General features: G+C 41.8%; 1 protein-coding gene across 1 annotated transcript in view; it reads right to left on the bottom strand.

Moving 5' to 3' along the window:
* dip2ca (disco-interacting protein 2 homolog Ca) overlaps positions 1–19,209 on the bottom strand; it is a 179,050-nt gene that overhangs the window by 92,907 nt on the left and 66,934 nt on the right. The window contains 2 exon segments of the mRNA XM_036558486.1: positions 610–720; positions 9,745–9,816. Coding sequence (XP_036414379.1) covers positions 610–720; positions 9,745–9,816 — 183 coding nt within the window.

The raw sequence follows: 19,209 nt of genomic DNA, 5'->3' as shown, positions 1-19,209 counted from the left end.
GCGAAATGCTTGTTCAGGGCTGGGTATCGAAAATGTTTTCAGTACCCAAGAATTCTGTGTTCATTATTCAAAATAAAGATTTGATCACAATAAAACAGAATCAGTACCAATACCAATGACGGCATCTTGACTTCAATACCAATTCCTGAGCGATACTTTTTCAACACCTTCTTTTAAATAACAAAGAGAAAGTGGGTGTGGCTTAAACCAGAAATGAATGTGAAGTGCTGGAAGTGGATGTATCTTCCGGCCAGAATGGATTACAGACTGATAAACAAGCACCGACAAAATGTAATTTAGACAGCCAAACAGCAGTCTAGATTCTGGAACAGGCAAGCTTATTGGGTCATGGATGTTACTGATGTTAAGACTGACTTCGTTCTGTTCATAAAGGTGTTGAGTATCGATGCTCAGCCCTATGCCTGCATGATGTGTATGTGCGTGAAGGGGAGTCAGGTGTTGTGAAGGGAGTCAAAGTTCAGCAATACACCTGGAAAATTGTGTAAACTTGTTTTTTTTTCCGAACTGTTCCTTTAACGAGAGAAAAACCTTCACTCCATTGTGCTGATTGTCCAGCTAAGCCTGTAGGGGGTGCTGCTGCAGACTCACCTGATCTGTAGCGCTCGTCTCGGGTGCCGGAAGAGCGTCTGCGGTGGTACCGGGAGGCGGAGGAGGGGCCCATGGGCGGTCTGCGCTCGTGTGCCATGGATGCTTCAAGCCCTGAAGGACAGACAGGGAGAGAGAGAGATAGCGAGAGAGCGGGAAAGACAGAGGGAAAGAGAAAGACACAGAGAGATTATGCAACCTAGTGAGAAGCACTGCAGGCCTGCTTTTATTACTTATTCACCTCGCACATCTCTGCATCTACCACTCTCCCTTTCTCTCTCTCGCTCTCATTCCCTGCTTGGGGTGTTTTCTGCTTTTACCACCCCTCCCTCTGCCTCAGCCTTCAACTCCTGCACACCTGCCTGCGTGATTTGCATTCCCGATTTCCTGCGACCTCTTTTCCTCCTGTTCTTTTCTTTCTTCCTCCCTCTCTTTCTCACGCCCTCTCTCTTCTCTATGCCTCTTTGTCCCCTAACTCTGTCACTCCTCCTTCTCTCTCTCTCTCTCTCTCTCCCCCATCTCTCAGTTGGTGGTAGCTATAACTGCAGCAGAGGCAGAGCATAGATAACCTGCTTTAAGGCTTTCAGTGTAGGTATATAAAGCTGTGGGTAGGCTCACTGGCTCCAGCGCGCTGCTGTTTTGCAGTGTTGTCTTGTCGTTGCTAGAGAAGGCGTATTTTAATGGATCCGTATTTTCTATACGTTAAGGCTGCTTTACTTCACAGCTCTTTATTGACGAATATTTTGAATAAATATTTCCTTAATCAGTAATCAAATAGATTATTGTAATCAATAACCAAAAAGGTAGCATTGGCTAAGGGTAGGCCTTAGTCTAGACACTGGAAAGCCCCTGGGATCACAGACAGGCCTGTGTGTACCTACTGACCCAGTGAAGAGAGGGGCAAGTTGTCCTTGAAAGGTAAAGCAGACTGGTAGAAACCTGTTGAAACCAGTTTTTAGGAGTGGGCGCAACATGCGATGGACAAACTGATGGACGAAGAGATGCACCTATTAGAGACTCTGTGCCACCTGATGCTGAAATAAAGAAGAAGCCTTTTTCTCTCTTCCACAAACTCAGCGTCTGAAGACTCTTTCCTTTTTGACATCTTTTGAGAACTTAGCCTTAAAACAGTTATTAGTGAAAGTGTTTAGCCGGTATTAAAAGATTTCTTTTTTATTCATAATATTAAGTTGGAGGCCTGGGGTTGAAGGGGACAGTCCTTGGTCCCGACATTATTCACACCACTCGCACAGATGGACAACGGAGGGATGTGAGGCATGTTTTCAGATGTTAGCAAGATGTTTAAATATCTGTAGTGTGGATTAAAATGAAAAAAAAAAGCCAAAATAAGTGTAAAAGCGCTACGCACACGCACTGCACGCTGTAGCATTTCACGGTAATCAACAGCCTATCATACCTAGACTGGATCGACTTTACTAACTTCAATCTTTGTGAAAAAAACTAAGGCTCTAAGGAAGCTGCTGAGTGTCTGGGCTGTTAAGCTAGTCATGATGTTTGCTGTATTGTGCTTTTGGGCTGCTGCACTAATGTTGTTGTCTTGTGTTCTGGCGTCTCTCAGACTGAGGGACACGTGCGCTCCTGCCCGACTGAGCTCAGTCCAGTGCTCCAGCCAAGGGCTGTTTGACCCCTGAGTCAGAAATCAATTTCATCAGCAATGTCCCAGCACCAAGATTTATTCACTCCACCAGGCGCAAAGGTGAGAGAGCACGTCCATCCCAGATGATGCATGGATGCACAGAGTGTTTAAAGGAGGCTGGAATGAACTGGGCACAGGGGGCAAACTTCGCTGGACAGAATGTTTCGCTGGCAGTCTCGGCCCCTGCCTCTTAAACCACCTGATTCTGGGCTACTGTTGGGTTTAGACAGAATTTTGTGGATCCACAGGTGGTTTTAGATAATTTGATCAGGCTACAGTCAAGTTTCAATAAGAATTCCGTCGACTACAATCAGGCTTCAATCAGGATTTTTTCGGCTACAGTTAAGACAATTATTTTGGCTAAAGTCAGGTTTCAATCAGAAATTTGTCGGCTACAGCTGGTCTTCAATCAGAATTTGAGTTTCAATTACAACTGTCACTTTAGACAAAAAAATTTTCAGCTACGGTCGAGTTTCAGTCAGAATCTTGTCAACTACAGTCAAGTAAAGACAACTGTGTCAACTACAGTCGAGTTTCAATTAGAATTTTGTGGGTTATATTCCAGCTTTAGGTAACCTAATTTAAACTTTGTTTTCGAACATCACTTGGCCATTAATTTTTACGCTGTTCATCAATGATCTGATAAGAGCAGCCCCTGTCACTACCACCATAGAATTTCTTTCAATCAGAATTTTGTCAGTTACTTGTCAGGGTATATGCACAATTTATCAGATACAGTTTCAACCAGAATTTTGTCAGCTGAAACTCAAGTTTCAATTAGAATTTTGTGGGTTATATTCTAGATTTAGGTAACAGAATTTAAACTTAGTTTTCCATAGATGATTTCGCTGATAATTTTTATGTTGTATATCGAGGATCTGATAACAGCGGCAGCTGTCACTACAATGCATTTTAGCAACTGCTATCATCAGGAGTTGAGTTCGGATAGAGTTTTGTTTGGCTACTGTCAATTTGAGATACAATTTTGAGGGCTACAGTCGAGATTCAATCAGAATTTTGTCAGCTACAATCAGGTTTCAATCACATTTTTTTGTCTACACTTCAGACAGAATTATGTTGGCTAAAGTCAGGTTTAAAACAGAACTTTATTGGGCTACAGTCTGTCTTCAATCAGAATTTGAGTTTCAGTGTAGGTCTACAGTCGGTTCCGACAGAATTTCTTTCAGAGTTTCAATCAGTCAGCTACAGTTGAGATCCAATCAGAATTTTGTGGGTTATATTCCAGCTTTAGTTAACAGAATCCAAACTTCTTTTTCCTTAGATGATTTGGCTATTAATTATTATACTGTTTATCGATGTTTTGATAACAGCTGTCACCTACAACACAATTTAGCAAGTGCAGACAGAATTTCTTAGAATTACAATAAGAATTTTGTCTGGGTACAGTTGGGTTCAGACAGAAATTTGTTGAGCTGAAGATGGGCAAGACAAAATTTGGACAGGCTACAGTCGGGTCAGACAGGCTACAGTTCAGTTCGAACAGAATTTAGTTAGGTTTCAATTCAAAACCTGCGCCTGCGGGTCAGGTGAGGACAGAACCTGGGGCAGAATATTCTTCAGTCATGTTCGGGTTTGGATTAAAATTTCATGTCCGATTAAAGCTCTACTCTCTCTCCTAGCAAGGGTCATTTCCACCAATCACTCCTGATTGGGTTAACGTTTTTGCTCCCCGGCAATCGGCCAAAGTGTCCTGCAGAGACAGTCCCTGTTCTGTGTGGGGAAATGGATGCACTTTATGTCCTTAGAGGACTCAGAGAGACACCGGACGAGGGTATTCAGCCTCTTTGGAAAGAGACTACTGAGGCATGGTGTGTTGGGGCGGGGGGGAGAAGCAGACTGTACCGCGTGTCCCACCCAGTCACAAAAACAAAGGGTGGAGACTTGGCTTCATGTGTCTCGTCTTTGCAACCGTCTAACAAAGGATTTTAGTCGTGTCCAAACTGCAGTGAGGCTTGCTAAACCTCTTCCAGCAGATCTAGTACGACACACAGAGCGATCTCGGGGGCACTGCTGTCCATCCTTGCAGCATGCGCACACACACCGAGCCGCAGCCATGATGTCATATTTTACTCACAACCAGACAGAGGACATGCTGGCTGCCTGTTGCTATGGCGACAAACGCTGTTCTCATCAACAATGCAGACGCAGCGTACAGTCGCTCGGCTCGGGTAAGAAAAAAGAAGCCTTGAAATGTCAAATCGTCAGTTAAAAATAAAACACCAAGGACACGATGAAAAGGGTGAAAAAGTCCCTCCACAGACACACCGTTCATCTACAGGCGGCCACGGACAGCGACACAGGCTCCAGAGATGAAACGAGCAATTACTTTGCAAAGGATCTCTCCATGCTAATGGCGGCGGCCTGTTCCCATTACGCTCCGACTAATGGCATCTTACAGTTTAAGGACAAGAGGCGGTCAGCCTCCAAGGGCTGGCAGAGCAGAGATTTGCACATGTATTGATGGTTTTACATGTTTTACAGAAAACGCTGTGCTTTAACCACCTGTTTGAAATCCGACATTTTTCTTGTATTTTATTTAGATAATATAATCCATTATTAGCCCCACAATGGGGGAAATTCACAGTGCTACAGCAGCAAAGCAATAGCATATCACTGCTGTCGGAACAAAACCTCGTATCTCCAAAATGGTAACGTTACAGTAGAAGGAAAAAACCTACTTTACTCCTAATGTAAGTCAATGGAACCAGAATTTTTTCAAGTAATTTTGGGTCGTTACTTTCGGTTCATTCATTATGAAAATTAAACACAATGTAAAGGACAACAGGTATTTTCAAATTATGGCAAAAACTGAAAAACAGCAAAAATGGAGAGGTTTTGTTCCGACAGCAGCGATATATAATACTGTAGATAAAAATATATAAACTCTATCCTTCACAAAATTAACAATATAAACATTATAAATAGAAAAGCAAACAAATCTTTACAATGTGAGACTATTTTACATGTATTTCACATGGAATACTGCACATGGAGTATTGAACATGAGGTATTGATTGTATTGCACACGGGTATGGTGATGAATTCACATTTTGTCCCTGAAGTGTACTTGTGTTTTCAGATACCATAAAAAGTCACAATTTCATAACCATCTTCCAGCCTCTCTTTATTCCTCAGAATTAAACAGGCTGTATTTACTGCATCTTTAAAACTGATAATACGTACATCAGCGGGAGGCAATAGGGCAAAAATATTATAATTCATTTTCAAAGCAGCATCAAAAACTCTGAATGCAGTTATTTTTATTCAGCGTTTCACACACTGCACTGCACTAATCAACAGGTCTATTTAAGCTCTCTCTGTTATGACACATGCAGTTGTTCAGTATTCTTTACATAGAGACAATATCCACAATCTGCTCAGAAAAGCATGAACAAAATTCAACACAATAATGACAAAATAATGCAAATGACCTCTGTTCAGATCGGCTCTACCGTACTGTTCAAAAAGGCCGAAATGCACCGGACAGACTGTAACTTTCGAACTAGGGATGCACAATCTGACTAGTTTTGAAATTCAAGTATCAGTAAGAGTTAATGAACTGATATTCAGTTAACTGTGAGGAAAGAAAAATACTGTACAAAAAGAAAGGAGGTAACACTTTATTTGGATAGTCCACTGCAGATGCTTTGTAGATATTTAATATACTTTAAGTTACATTCAACTAAATATCTACTAAATTGACCATAATGTTCTCTAAACCTGCTCTAATCCTAACCCTAAACCCAACCCTAACCCTGGTCCAAATCCTAACCCCACCACTGTGTAGAATTAACTGAGTTTCAACAGATAGTTTGTTAACAATTTGAACACCTGTGGATAATCAATAGGGGACTAAAGTGGGCTATCCAAATAAAGTGAGACCGAAAAAAAAGCCAAAAAAATGTTTTTTATTTAAAAATAAATAACTAAGTAACTGAGGCCTCTTGACAAGAGCTATTAAGTTAACACTAGAGCTAACCAGTACATCGCTGGATGATGAGGAGGACTCGTCATCTTCTCCATGAAGTCTTTTCTACATGTGCCAATACGTCAGTTTGTCAGAGAAATGAGTGAAGAGTATTCTTCCTGGATTTCACTGAATCCATACTCTGCTCATCCCTCCCTGCCTGGTTCAGCACGACAAGTCCAGACTGCAAAAGACAGTTAGAGCTGCAGAACGGACCATCGGCAACAACCTGTCCTCCCTCCAGGACCTGTACTCTTCCCGTGTTTGGGAAAATTACTGAGGACCCTTCACACCCAGGACACAGTAAGTTAGAACCACTCCCATCCGGACGGCGCTACAGAACACCTGCCGCCAAAACATCCAGGCACAAGAACAGTTTCTCTCTGCTTGCCGTTAAGCTACTGAATGAATACTCACACAAGTCATGTGCCTAAATAGCCCAAACACCACATACTCTGAACTGTGCAATACTCAATAACTGTCATGTAATATTTGGTCCTTGTGCGATACTTAAACTGAGCAATTTGTTTTGGACTTGTGCAATGTTTAAAAACATAAACTATGCCTGGGCTGTGAAATATTTGTGGTCTTTGTTGCAGAATCATGTCTACTGTCTAATCATGTCTATTGTCTTGTGTAAGCACTGTATCGTGGCAATGGCGTTGTTTATGAACACTGTGGGAAATCACTGTAGCCTGAAGACAAATTGTAGTGTGTTCACTACACCTGGCCAATAAAACTGATTCTCATTCAGGTTGTGGACCTAGACAGGTAGTTAGCCTATTTAGCAATAAAGCTTTGTTACCTTTTACTTGTCAATCACGCCCTTAACAAAGTGTCCCAAGCAACAAGCTTATCGCTGCTGTCGGAACAAAAAATTGTACCTCCATTTTTTCATTTTTCAGTTTCTGACATTATTTAAAAATGCATGTGGCCCTTTACGTTGTGTATAAATTTCAAGATGAATGGACCAAAACAATGGCTCAGAATTACTTCAAAAAAGTCTGGTTCCACTGACTTGCATTAAAAGTAAAGTATATGTTTTCCTTCTCCTGTAAAGTTAGCATTTTGGAGGCACGAGGTTTTGTTCTGACAGCAGCGACATGCTAAGGCTTGTGTTTTGTAGTAGCGAAGTGTACTCTAACACACACACCACATTTTACTGTGCTGTTAAAGTTTTCTTCATCTAGAGTTTTCTTTGTCTTTCTGTGATGAAACTTGAATAGTGAATTCAGTATTTCAGCACTGGCACCTCAAACAGTTAACTGAGTACTTGAACACATTCCTAGTCTGAACCGAAATTCTCAGGGACACTGAAATACATAAACGTCAGCCACACCTTTTGGATGTATGGATCCTTACAAAGGCTGCAGAGATCCGTCTGCTTCCCAACAAGACTAGGAACATCACAACGTTCTCCTCACATCTTCCACTCCAACACTCTGCTCATGATACAGACTGTCTGTAGTGACAACACTCCTTATTACTGCACCATAAATGGGCTGCTATTCTGCTGAAGGCTAAACAGGTGGCCATATGTAAATGTGCTCATGGGGTTACACTTCATGACTTTTACCCTGATTTTAGCCCCGATTCTCAGTCTGGCCGAGTCTGTGCTGGTCGGCTCTAGTCTGCAGATTTGGGCCAGTCAGAGTCGAGAGAATCGAGTAGTGTACGAGCAGCGCAGACTCAAATTTTTGGGCTCCCGATCGTGTTTCAGACCAGTCGGAGGTTACTAAACATTCATTTTTTCGACCTGATTCTAGCGTAACCTAGCAGTGTAAACTGATCAACGACTCCATCTGAACAGATTCCTGCAACAGCCAATGAAAACTAAGGGTGTGTAAGAAGAAAATACAGGAAGTAAATAAAGAAAAGTGATGAAACTCACATGTGGAGCAAAGCTTTTTTTTTTTTTTACCCGATTTTCTCCCCAATTCCACCCGCTAGTTAGGACTCCCCCAATCACACGACGCTATCAACGCTAGCAGGGTGAAGGCTAACACAGGCTTCCTCCGAGACCTGTGAAGCGCCACCGCTTCTTTTCGAACTGCCGCTCACGTAACGTCATTGGACAGCCGAACGCCCTCAGAGGAAAGAGCCAACCGCCAGATCTGTTACGACGCTGAGTGATGGGGGGAGAAGGAGGGGCCATCCTACCCACCCAGAGAGAGCGAGGCCAATTGTGCTCTCTTGGACTCCCGGCTATGGATGGCTGTAGCATCACCAGGGATCGAACTCGCGATCTCCTGATGATAGGGCCAACACTTAGACGGTTGCGCCACTCGGGAGTCCGGAGCGAAGCTTTTTAACGAGCTGAGTTTAAGGTGCGCAGTCGACAACGATGACCGTCACTTAAACATGTTTACCTGCTGCTTCTTTACTGTGTCAGTGCAAACGGCAGAGAAAACAGCAGCAGCAGCTCCACGTTTGTTTATTTGGGACTCCTAGTAGCAGGAGAACACAAGAGTTCGCCCGAGTTCAGTGAATTACGTTTGATTCTGCAGCAGCTTAAAAGTTGAGTAGTGCGTGACCCCTAATCGTTTAGTGTGTGATGCCCAATATTTCAGTCGCCCACAAAAACCAGTCGGACAGTATGAGATGCCCAGTTTTTTATAATCTGTTAAGACTTTAAAAGCCGTGTAGTGACCCCAGGGCTTTAGTTTCCATATCTGGATCATACGGACTGAACGATGCATTCTTTTAAGTATTCTCAAAACTTTACAAATGTTCAAACAGTACACAAATCTCAATTCAAAAAGGCAAAGAAAATACAGTTTTCCAGAGCATAAGCCCTTTAAAATATTTCAAACGAGGCCTTTTTCATCGAGAGAGTTCGTAGTTAACATAGCGGAAAAATAAAGCCTTAGAGAAGCTACGGAAGATTATAACAGTTCAAACCCATGTTAAAGCGGGGAGGGGTTTCTGAGCACCTTTCATGAAGCCCTCAAGTCAAGCTTATGAAAAAGTCTTAATTCAAGCACAGACACTCTCTTATCAGCTCTGAGCAAGCGGAGGCCAGGGAGCAATGCGCAGAGAGCTCCATTAGCTCCACGGCTGGATAATGTTATGGAATGCTCGGCTTTCCTAATGAGGCTTTGAAAGGGCCACAAGAAAAAGCAGGCAATTACAGTATCGTTTGACAAAAAGGAACCTAGAGAAAGGAGACAATGTGCTGTAAAACAACCCTCGGAGGAGCTGAGCAGAAGATACCTGTGAGGAATCGTTCTGCTCAGATCTGAAGCCCTAGACTCCCCGCTCTGGAGAAACCGTACACCCAAAGCAGCTTTTCAGGGCCTCTTCGAATAGGAGGAGGAGCGAAGGAGACACCATCTGCTGCGCAAGACGTCTCTCGCTCTCTCTCTCTGTCTCTCTCCCTCGCTCAGATCAGTATCGCCGCTTAACTCTCTGGGCGCACCATTCTCCAGGCTGAGATAAGCTCAGGCGTCCCTGCGGAGGGAGGCCAAGCTGTGGGCAGCACCAAGAAATTTACCTGGAGGCTGTGGCAGATAAGCTCCGAGTAGTTTTGCCCTCTTCTTCTCATAGCCTTTCTGTGTGATGTCACCTGCAAAAAGGGGAAAAAAGGCAAACATCAGAACAAAAGGCACAGAGTATTTCAGCACGTAAACCATTTTAAAGAGGCTTTCTGCAGCAGTAAGACACAAAAACAGCTTTTCTACTGCACCACCACGTACAGAAGCATTGATTTTACCCGAGCACTGCGGCAAACTAATACATTAAAGGATAAAAATCAAATTTCCCCCTCACCAGATACAGCCAGTGAGCCAAGTGGGCTTCTTTGGGTTTGCACTGGAGTTAAGATTCAATCGTAAAGGACATTTAAGCCAGTATAACACTGCGTTGGGACAGCAGCCTTGTTGGTCAAGTTGACGTTCAGGATAGTTCTGACTTTTTTTGAGACATTCCATTCAGAAAACTTGATATGGCCTTCATTAGCTTTCGTACAGTCATGTGCAGAAGTTTGGGTGCCCCTGGTCAAATTCCATGTTTTGCTGATTTTTTTAACAGAAAATAAATCATCACATCCTCAGTGAACACACGTCTACACATTTTAATGCATTAATTGCTCAATTTAAAAAAAAAATAAAGAGAGACATAAAACGTGGCCTGCCCTGCGATGGACTGGCGACCTGTCCAGGGTGTATCCTGCCTTCCACCCAATGACAGCTGGGATAGGCTCCAGCACCCCACCGCGACCCAGAAGGATAAGCGGTTTAGATGATGTATGTATAAAACGTGGCCTGTGCAAATATTATGGTGCATTTCATATTTAATGTTTTGTTTTCTTTCACTATGTTAAACTCAATAAATACACAGAAATTGCACAATAAAATGTGCAGTAAAATGCCATATTTAAGTGTGTTCTCTATGGAGGATGTGTTAACTTATTCACACATCGAAAATCAAGAAAACATGTAATCTGGCCAGGGGTGTCCAAACTTCTGCATACGACTGTAGGTGATTGAGGAGGTTAGCGAACTGGGAGCATGTGTATGAAGAGAGTTAGAAACTTTATTCCCGTGTGGAAAGCTCAGCCTCCTTGTGTCGAACTAGACAATTTCGTACCAGAGATAAGAAGTTGGTGATATGGTAAAAATTTAACATCATGATACTTGAAGACATTTTCATGATACACAATATGCATCACAATATTTAGTTTCTGTGAGCTTTGATAAGTGATGAGAACAGAAACAAAACAGAACCAGTAGAGCCACATTTAAAAATACAAATATAAATAGAAAACTATGAATATAGTGATTCTGTTTATCTTTCATACACATTTAACCCTTGTGTGGTGTTGAGTCTGTGGGACCCATTTTCAATGTTTACCAAAAGAAAAATTGATGTGATTTATTATTATTTAAACCCCAGATTCCTTGTGTGTGTGTGTGTGTGTGAACCCTATGCGGGCCACTTTTTATATTTTAAACATCTGGTGTTTTTACATAAATTGTTATGACTGTATTGATTTAAAAAAACAATAATGTGGTGGGTCAACCAGACCACTGAGTAACAAACACATCAACACCACACAAGGGTTAATGAAAAACTATGAATATAATGATTTTTGTTCAATGTTTTATTTAATCAGTTTCACTAAATACAATTAAACAGGACTAATTATGCTCTCTTTGCGATGAAACATGCAGTCCGTCACAACTAAAGAAGCAAAAGGTAATTGGAAATTCAGATCCCTTTAAAAGCAGAAGATCGGTATATCAGCGAAACTGTTGTTTGGGTGGCTGAGTGAACGGCATCTTTCGCTCGGGTGAGAGAACGGCACAAAATCTGTAATGATTAATGCAACAGGGCTTTTTCTGTGACTCCTGTCACCAAGCATTAGCCACGAGGGCCTTCTCATTTGCCTGGAAATTAGGAGAGGATCTGGTGCAGAACAGACGAGGCAGGCACTGTCGGGGGAGCGACAAACCACAGGAATATAAAGAAGAAGGAGGTTGAGCCTCTTCTTGCTCCCTGACCTTCTCTTTGACATTTATAGAATAGTCCAGCACAACTCACCCTCAATGCAGCCGATCGGTCAAAATGTGTTGAAAAGCTTATGTACATCAATTAGCACAGTGCAAACAGGCATGCCTAAATCATCAAACAGACCTGCTTATGCGATTTCTTTCTCTATATTCTTGCACAAAAGAACACTGCATAGCAAAAAACAAGAGTAGCCGTCATTTTAAAGGTTGAATTTTGTCCCCCACTCGATTTTCATAGACAACAGTATACAGGGTCAGAAACCATATAAGACAGCCCACTTAAGATTGCTTCCTGATGCAGTTCGAGACGAAGTGTGAAATGATTTAGACATTGAATTTGCACAAATGCTAACTTTGATAACTGGTGTACATAAACGTCCATTACATGTTTGCTACATCAGCTTCACAGCTTCAGTTCAAAACTAAAGAAGCACCAAACGTGTCTTGGTTTTAGGGATGCGTTTAACACGCGTGTGAACAGAAGGCATTTTTGTTAGTCATATACAGTTACTGTGAGCGGAAATGTGTCAGTCGAGGGGCTGAGAGAATAAACAATGAAACAAAAGATGGAAGATACACGAGGCTGAAGTCAGTCCCAAACCAAGTGCCCTCTGCTCTCCAGGCTGATAAAAGCACCCAAGCTAAGCTTTTCCACCTGTATCGAAAAAGGGAAAAAAAGGGTAAACAAAAGTCAAACGGAAATGTGTTGAAGGGCTTTTTACGAGGGAAAAGTACAATTAGATCTCATCTGGTCACAATGGGGTGCATTTTAGAGTAAAGTGTAAATGGAATCCGGCCAATGTTTATCCAGACACAATCCAGACAGGAAACACTTGTTAATGCAAATTGTAAACAGGTTCTAAGTATCACGATACTTAGCTTTTCTGAGGTTTGATAAGTTGGAACACACAGAAAGCACCAGCAGTAGCGCTGTAAAGACCGACTGGCTATAGTATGGAATTGGCTGATTTTCAGCCTAAACGTGAACAGCGAACAGCCGATATTCCTTTAATTTGGTGAGAGTCAATCACTCATCATTATAACCATGTGTGTTGTGCTGGTACGAGTGGATCAGAGACAGCAGAGCTGCTGGAGTTTTTAACACCTCAGTGTCACTGCTGGACTGAGAATAGTCCACCAAACAAAAATATCCAGCCAACAGCATCCTGTGGGCAGCATCCTGTGACCACTGATGAAGGACTAGAGGATGACCAACACAAACTGTGCAGCAGCAGATGAGCTATCGTCTCTGACTTTACATCTACAAGGTGGACTGACAAGGTAGGAGTGTCTAATAGAGTGGACAGTGAGTGGACACAGTGTTTAAAAACTCCAGCAGCACTGCTGTGCCTGATCCACTCGTACCAACACAACACACACTAACACAACACCACCACGTCAGGGTTACTGCAGTGCTGAGAATGATCCACCACCCAAATAGTACCTGCTCTGTGAGGGTCCATGAGGGTCCTGACCACTGAAGAACAGGGTAAAAGGGGGCTAACAAAGTATGTAGAGAAACAGATGGACTACAGTCTGTAACTGCAGAACTACAAAGTGCACCTATATAGTAAGTGGAGCTGATAAAATGGACAATGAGCGTAGAAACAAGGAGGTGGTCATGATGTTATGCCTGATCGGTGTATGTGGGTATGTGGGAAGATGGACGACACAACACCAACAATTAGTTGCCGAACTGTCGAGATGACGGGTGGATTCCTCATCTAACATTTACACAAAAACACAAAAAAGGAAAATGCAAAGGATCTCATTGATGCCCCTGATGGGAATCGGCATTAGCTGTCGGTGTTAAAGGAGAGTCAGTGATCGGTATTGACCTCGCAAAACGCTGATTGATCCATCTTTAACCAGTGGTGTCACATTCTAAAAACACTAACACTACTATGAATACAAATGCAAACAAGACTAATTACGCTCTCTTTATAATTAAACATGTATTCTATGTACTGATGATATTCACGATATACTCAGAAAAGCAAAATATAACAATTTAATCACAATATGATAAAATACTGTCATATTGCCCACCCCCCTATTTCATAAGGGTAAAACTGCAAATTGGATTTTTCGCTGAACTTCTCCTTTAACCAACAACCTGCACGGCTCTTGAGGAACTCTTTGAAGCAATCGAGTAAGGGGGCCTCGTTTGATCCCTCGGGAGTCTTTCAGCTGGTTAGCAGTAAAGACTCGCTCTCCCTCTGCTCCTTCCCTCTCTGTGTAATGTTATGCTTTGAGCGTCAGGGCTGCGGAAAAGAGGACGAGGATGGAGATGAATCAGGTTTGCGGGGACCGAGGATGAGAAAGGAGAAGACGAAGAAGAAGAAGAGGTTTAAAAAAGAGAGGCTGGATGATTCATTTCCTCACACCCACACGCCGCCAATCAAAAGTCCTTCACTTGTGCAGCGTCTCCTGCTCCACGGAGGAGAGGCAGCCTCTCTCTTCACCCCCTCCCTTCTGTCTCCCTCCCTCTCTATCAGTGTGTCTCTCTCCTCTCCCTGACTCGTCCTCGTAAATTTTGACACCTCTGTAGCTCAGAGTGAATTGAAATGCACAGCGCGCTGCTGTTATGAAGGGAGAGGAAAACGGCAGAGCCGTGGAATGTGCTGGAGTTTGAGGGGCAGCCATATTCCAGGGGTTCAAAATTTGTGAATCCAAAATCAATTTTCCTCTCGTATCCTACCGAACAGGTGCTGAGCTTCTGACTAGAGCCTAACCGATACACTGGTGGGCGGATAACACCGGCCGATATTAACGACCTACAAAATTGTACCGATAATTAGATAATTTGAGTTAACATTTCTTAAACCCAAATAAACAAACTCAAGTACTAAATGATATAAATACTGCAGATTTGACAGCATTTCATTTCCTAACAATTTCTTATTTTTTTTTCTTCACATTAAGGTTTATGGCATTACACATTATTCTAGGGCTTAAGGTTAGAATTAGGGGCATTTTACTTTTTCTTTATTTTAAATATCTTAATTATATGTATTTATTTGGGCATCGTTTTGTGTTCAGCCTGTAATGCTGTAATAAAGTGACTAGTGAATTTATCAGTTCTGAAACGTTTTTAGTCTAAGGGCCCCTTCAGGGTTAGTCTTTGTCTCTGTGCCCCCTTGCCCCCCTTAACGAACAAGGACCACACCTTACCAGCACCATTTTGCTAGCTTTCTCCAGTTATCTCTGACCTGCACTAATGCTGCCTTTAAGTCCTCCTTGGAAAATCCTACTTATGACTTCGGTGGTCATAAATACGACCTGATTTGTGTTTAAGTGGTTTTGGAAATAAGTGGAAATAATGTTTTTGGTTTACTTTTATTTTTCTGTTATTAAAAAAATCTGTGTACATTCATTATATCTGTATTTCCATGTGTGGATGGATAATTGGTTGGAACATTATTCATTATAATAGTGTTTAATAACATCTACCATTTATAAACAAGCCCCGCCGTTTTAGATATGGCCAAAGGAGGTTTAATAAACTGACAAAATTAAAGCTTAAAGTAGAGATACAATTCCCGGGATGCTCCTGCATTCCCTTAGTGGCCTCTGTGGCCCCCAGTTTGAGAACCACTGGTATAAGAACATGAAAAATGCGTTAGAGTTAAGTGTAACAGGAATAAGCGATACTGAGGTCTTTAAAAATAATGCTGTCAGGTTAAAATCATGTGTCAAGGCTAAATAAATGCATTCCACCCTTTTATGTTCTAGAGGGGTCGCTGATTGATGGTGTGGGTGGTCACTGATAGGTGTTACTGATAGAGGGGAAAATCAGAGCTGGAAAAAAACTCGAATCCTGACAGCAGCTCAGCGATGGCTAAGAGCTCCACTCGTCGTAGAAAACGTTCGATTTCGTCTTTCACTCTAACACCAGTCACTCAAACCCTGTGCTCTCAGATATCCTCTAAAACAGGTGTCATTTTAGCATCAGTTAGCAGGAACCAGGCTTGTGCTGTGCGACACATGTGACCTGCTAACTACGCTTAGCCAAAACACAACAGTCCCAAACATCACAGAACTGGTTCGATTTCGGTCTTCTGTCACTTCAACACTAAACATCGGTTTTTATCATCTACACTTGTTTCAGCAGAGCAACATTGATTAGAATCAAACCTGTAATGCTCTGAGTGGCACTGTTTGGCTGTGTCGCCTGCTTGCTAAGCTAACGCTAAGTTAACCAATCAGGCGACAGATTCAAACACTACAGAACAGGTTTAATTTCGCTATTCCGTCCTTTCAGCGCCAGCTGCTCGACTTCACTCCCTCAGAGTTAAATCATCATGATCTGAAGCTGTCAGTGATTTAGTGAGCCATAATCGAACATGTTCTGTAGTGGGCAGAGTGCTAAGATCATGCTAACCAGTTACTCTTTCCTAGTTAGCAGCACTGTTTATCATTTAGCAGCTGTTGAAAATCATGCACTGTTTTCACTTATCTATATATTTCACTTATTACTTATTATTATATTTGATTTTGAAATAAGCAGGACCCCAGATATCAATATATCATATAGCATATATCGGTCCGCTGGCTTGATAAGGGCGGCTGACTGTACGCCCCTGCTGGTCCACCCTCGGACCACCCAGATTACTGTACTGCATACAAGCTCTAACTTGATTTTAATCTCCTCAAACAGATTTTGAATGCAGAGACTTTTGAGTATAAACTTAACTTTTTAACTTAACTTTTTATATTGAGTATAAACTTTTTATATTGAGTATAAACTTAACTTTTTATATTGAAAATTACGAACAACTGAGAGAAAAAAATAATGACTAAAAATGGATTTTATAGAAAATGTTGCTGACACTGTGCTAGATTAAAATTATTTACTAGACTAATTTACAAAGTATAACTAAAGAAAGGAATGTAGGAAAAAATGAACTGTGAGTGGGAAATGAGTGAAGATGAGTGGAATTTTGTCTTATATTCTGCTTAACCATCGGTGGACCACCCAGAAAATGCTGAGCAAAACACCAGTGGGCTGTCAGCTTTGCCATCAGCAGTCCAACAGTGACCCACTATCCTCCTGCTATCAGAGACTAGATGACACAAAAGCGACAGAAATGCTTTTACATCACTTGTGCCGCTACTATGTCCCTCTGCCACTTCCACCAGCCCTGTATTACCTGATACTGCCGTGATATCTGAAAACAGTTTGAAGATCAAACATTAGTTAGATGTGAGTTTATCAGTGAGGGTGAGAATATCAGTGGTTTATCGGCAGAATGTTTGCTGATACCCATAAAAATGCCTTAATAACCTTAATATCAGGTCTATCAGTTGGACCATAGCACATACACAGGGTCAGACCACAGCATGAGGCAAATCCCCACTCTGCTCACGTCTGTAAAAGGTGCCAGTGGAAACACCTCAGCACAGCAAACGGAGGCTGTCACACATGGCATAGACACTGCGCTTCATATTCCGAGCAAACGTGAAACAGATGCGCACATTCAGCCACTCCCACTGACTGATGTGTCTGAGCTTACAAAACTGTCTATTATGTTGAGAAACACTTTGAAAAGCCTTTTGTTTCCTCACATGGCCTTAAAACACAGAAAATGCGCCCAAAGACTGTTTCGAGATGAAAGACGTCCATATAAAAATGATGAATTTGTTACTGTAACCCAACACCATAAAATACAGATCACAGCAATTTAAACCATCAAACATACTGTGGGTCAGAGCAGAATATATGTGATGCAGTCTTTAATAAATCTGGCCCCAGTGTAAATATGATTGCAAAGTCCTATGAAATGGGCCAGAAAAGCTATAACATTCAGATGGCATCCTAAGAAAAGATCAGACTTATAATAGAAGAACAGCACAAGCTAATTTAAACGAATGTCATAAGCCACAGATTACAGCTGAGCAAACACTCTGGCACACTGTGGATTTGGGAAGAGAGCGCTGTGCAAACATCCTTTACAGCTTGAAAATGAAAACTATTTATCTATTACTCAAATGTTTTCCATAAACACTAAAAAGAACAACAGTTTCTTGTCTTCAGAACAATTATTGATATCTTGGTTTGAAGAATACAGGTTTGGTTTTTCCACTTCTCTGAGCAGAACACCTGATCTGATTTAATGGCCCAATCCCATTTCACCCTTTGCCCCTACCACTTAGCCCGTATTGCGCATTCACGCCTAGGGGCAGGGTGTCCCGATTTTTGTTGAGATACAGGGGTAGGGCGAAGTGTTAGGGCTACATGGCCATCCAAACGGAGTGTTATGAGGAAAAAAAAGGGCAAGATGGCTGCACAAGTGACCAAAGAAACCCACAAATGTGAGAATTTTCTCCATTAAAAAATTGTAACTACTGTATTATCTTAGTTTAATGTGGTTTCAAAGTATTAAGGCTCTGTTCTTCAAAACAAGCACTGCTAGAAGTAAGCTGATATCTCGGTAGCTAACTAGCTACTTTTCCCGTTTCACCTTAAATGGTGCAGCCGTTACATTCTCGCACCTCAGGCATCAGAGCCGCTGCATCATTTAAGGAGAAACGGGAACAAGAAGCTGGCAAATAACTGACCTAAGCTTCATATGACCAAAGAATTTGGGGTGGGCCATAATAAATAGTTGCCCTAAATGTCACTAAAGCCCAGCAGTGAGGAGCTGAACTTTACCCTCCTCTGCTGTCACTGCAGACTGACAGGGTCGCCTACAGAGCAGCACTAGTAGCTGTTAATGAAGTAAAGCTCTTTTTATTTGAGGGTCCCATTTCATAGGGAAGATTTCAATCACTACCCCTTGTAACACAGATCCAAGTGGCAAGGTGACACCCGAAAACAAGGGGTAGGGGTAAAAATAAGAAAAGGGATTGGGCCAATGAAGGATCCAAAGTGGTACTGGATGGTAGCTATAAAACTGGGCTTTCTCAAAAAGAGGTTTGGAAATGGTTAAGCTAACTAATAATGATTTTGTTTATTTGTATTTATTTTATTGTTTTTTTTTATTATAAAAAATGGAACCACCAAGACAAATTAGCTATAAATATAGTTTATAAGACTTATCCACTGTACTGTATATGGTATGTGTTACTGTTGCTGAAGTCTTTGCTCAGCCTAACCCCAATGGAACCCCTTGATCGCAAACTCCAATCAGATCTGAAAACTGATCTGATAGGAAAAAAATATGTTAATATGAAATTACCATAGTATTTGATTATTTCACTGAGTATTGAAATAAGGCATGTTAACCTCATAGACTTGGACAAAGTTTTAGGTCATGCAAATGACCACAGAGAAAAACAATGATGCTTTGCATCAGTGACACTGTGCGCCACTGTTTATTCATAAAACAACAAAATGTTTTCTCTTTTGAACTTTATTTGTTCCAAATAAGCTAAGACAGCTACAATTCTTATGCCTTCATTCTTCAAGTTGATCACTCTAACTACTGCACTGAATTGTCTGGACC

This window comes from Colossoma macropomum, unplaced genomic scaffold, assembly GCF_904425465.1.
Source record: "Colossoma macropomum unplaced genomic scaffold, Colossoma_macropomum, whole genome shotgun sequence".
NCBI classification, from domain to species: Eukaryota; Metazoa; Chordata; class Actinopteri; order Characiformes; family Serrasalmidae; genus Colossoma; species Colossoma macropomum.
This window is presented reverse-complemented; position numbering and strand designations above follow the sequence as displayed.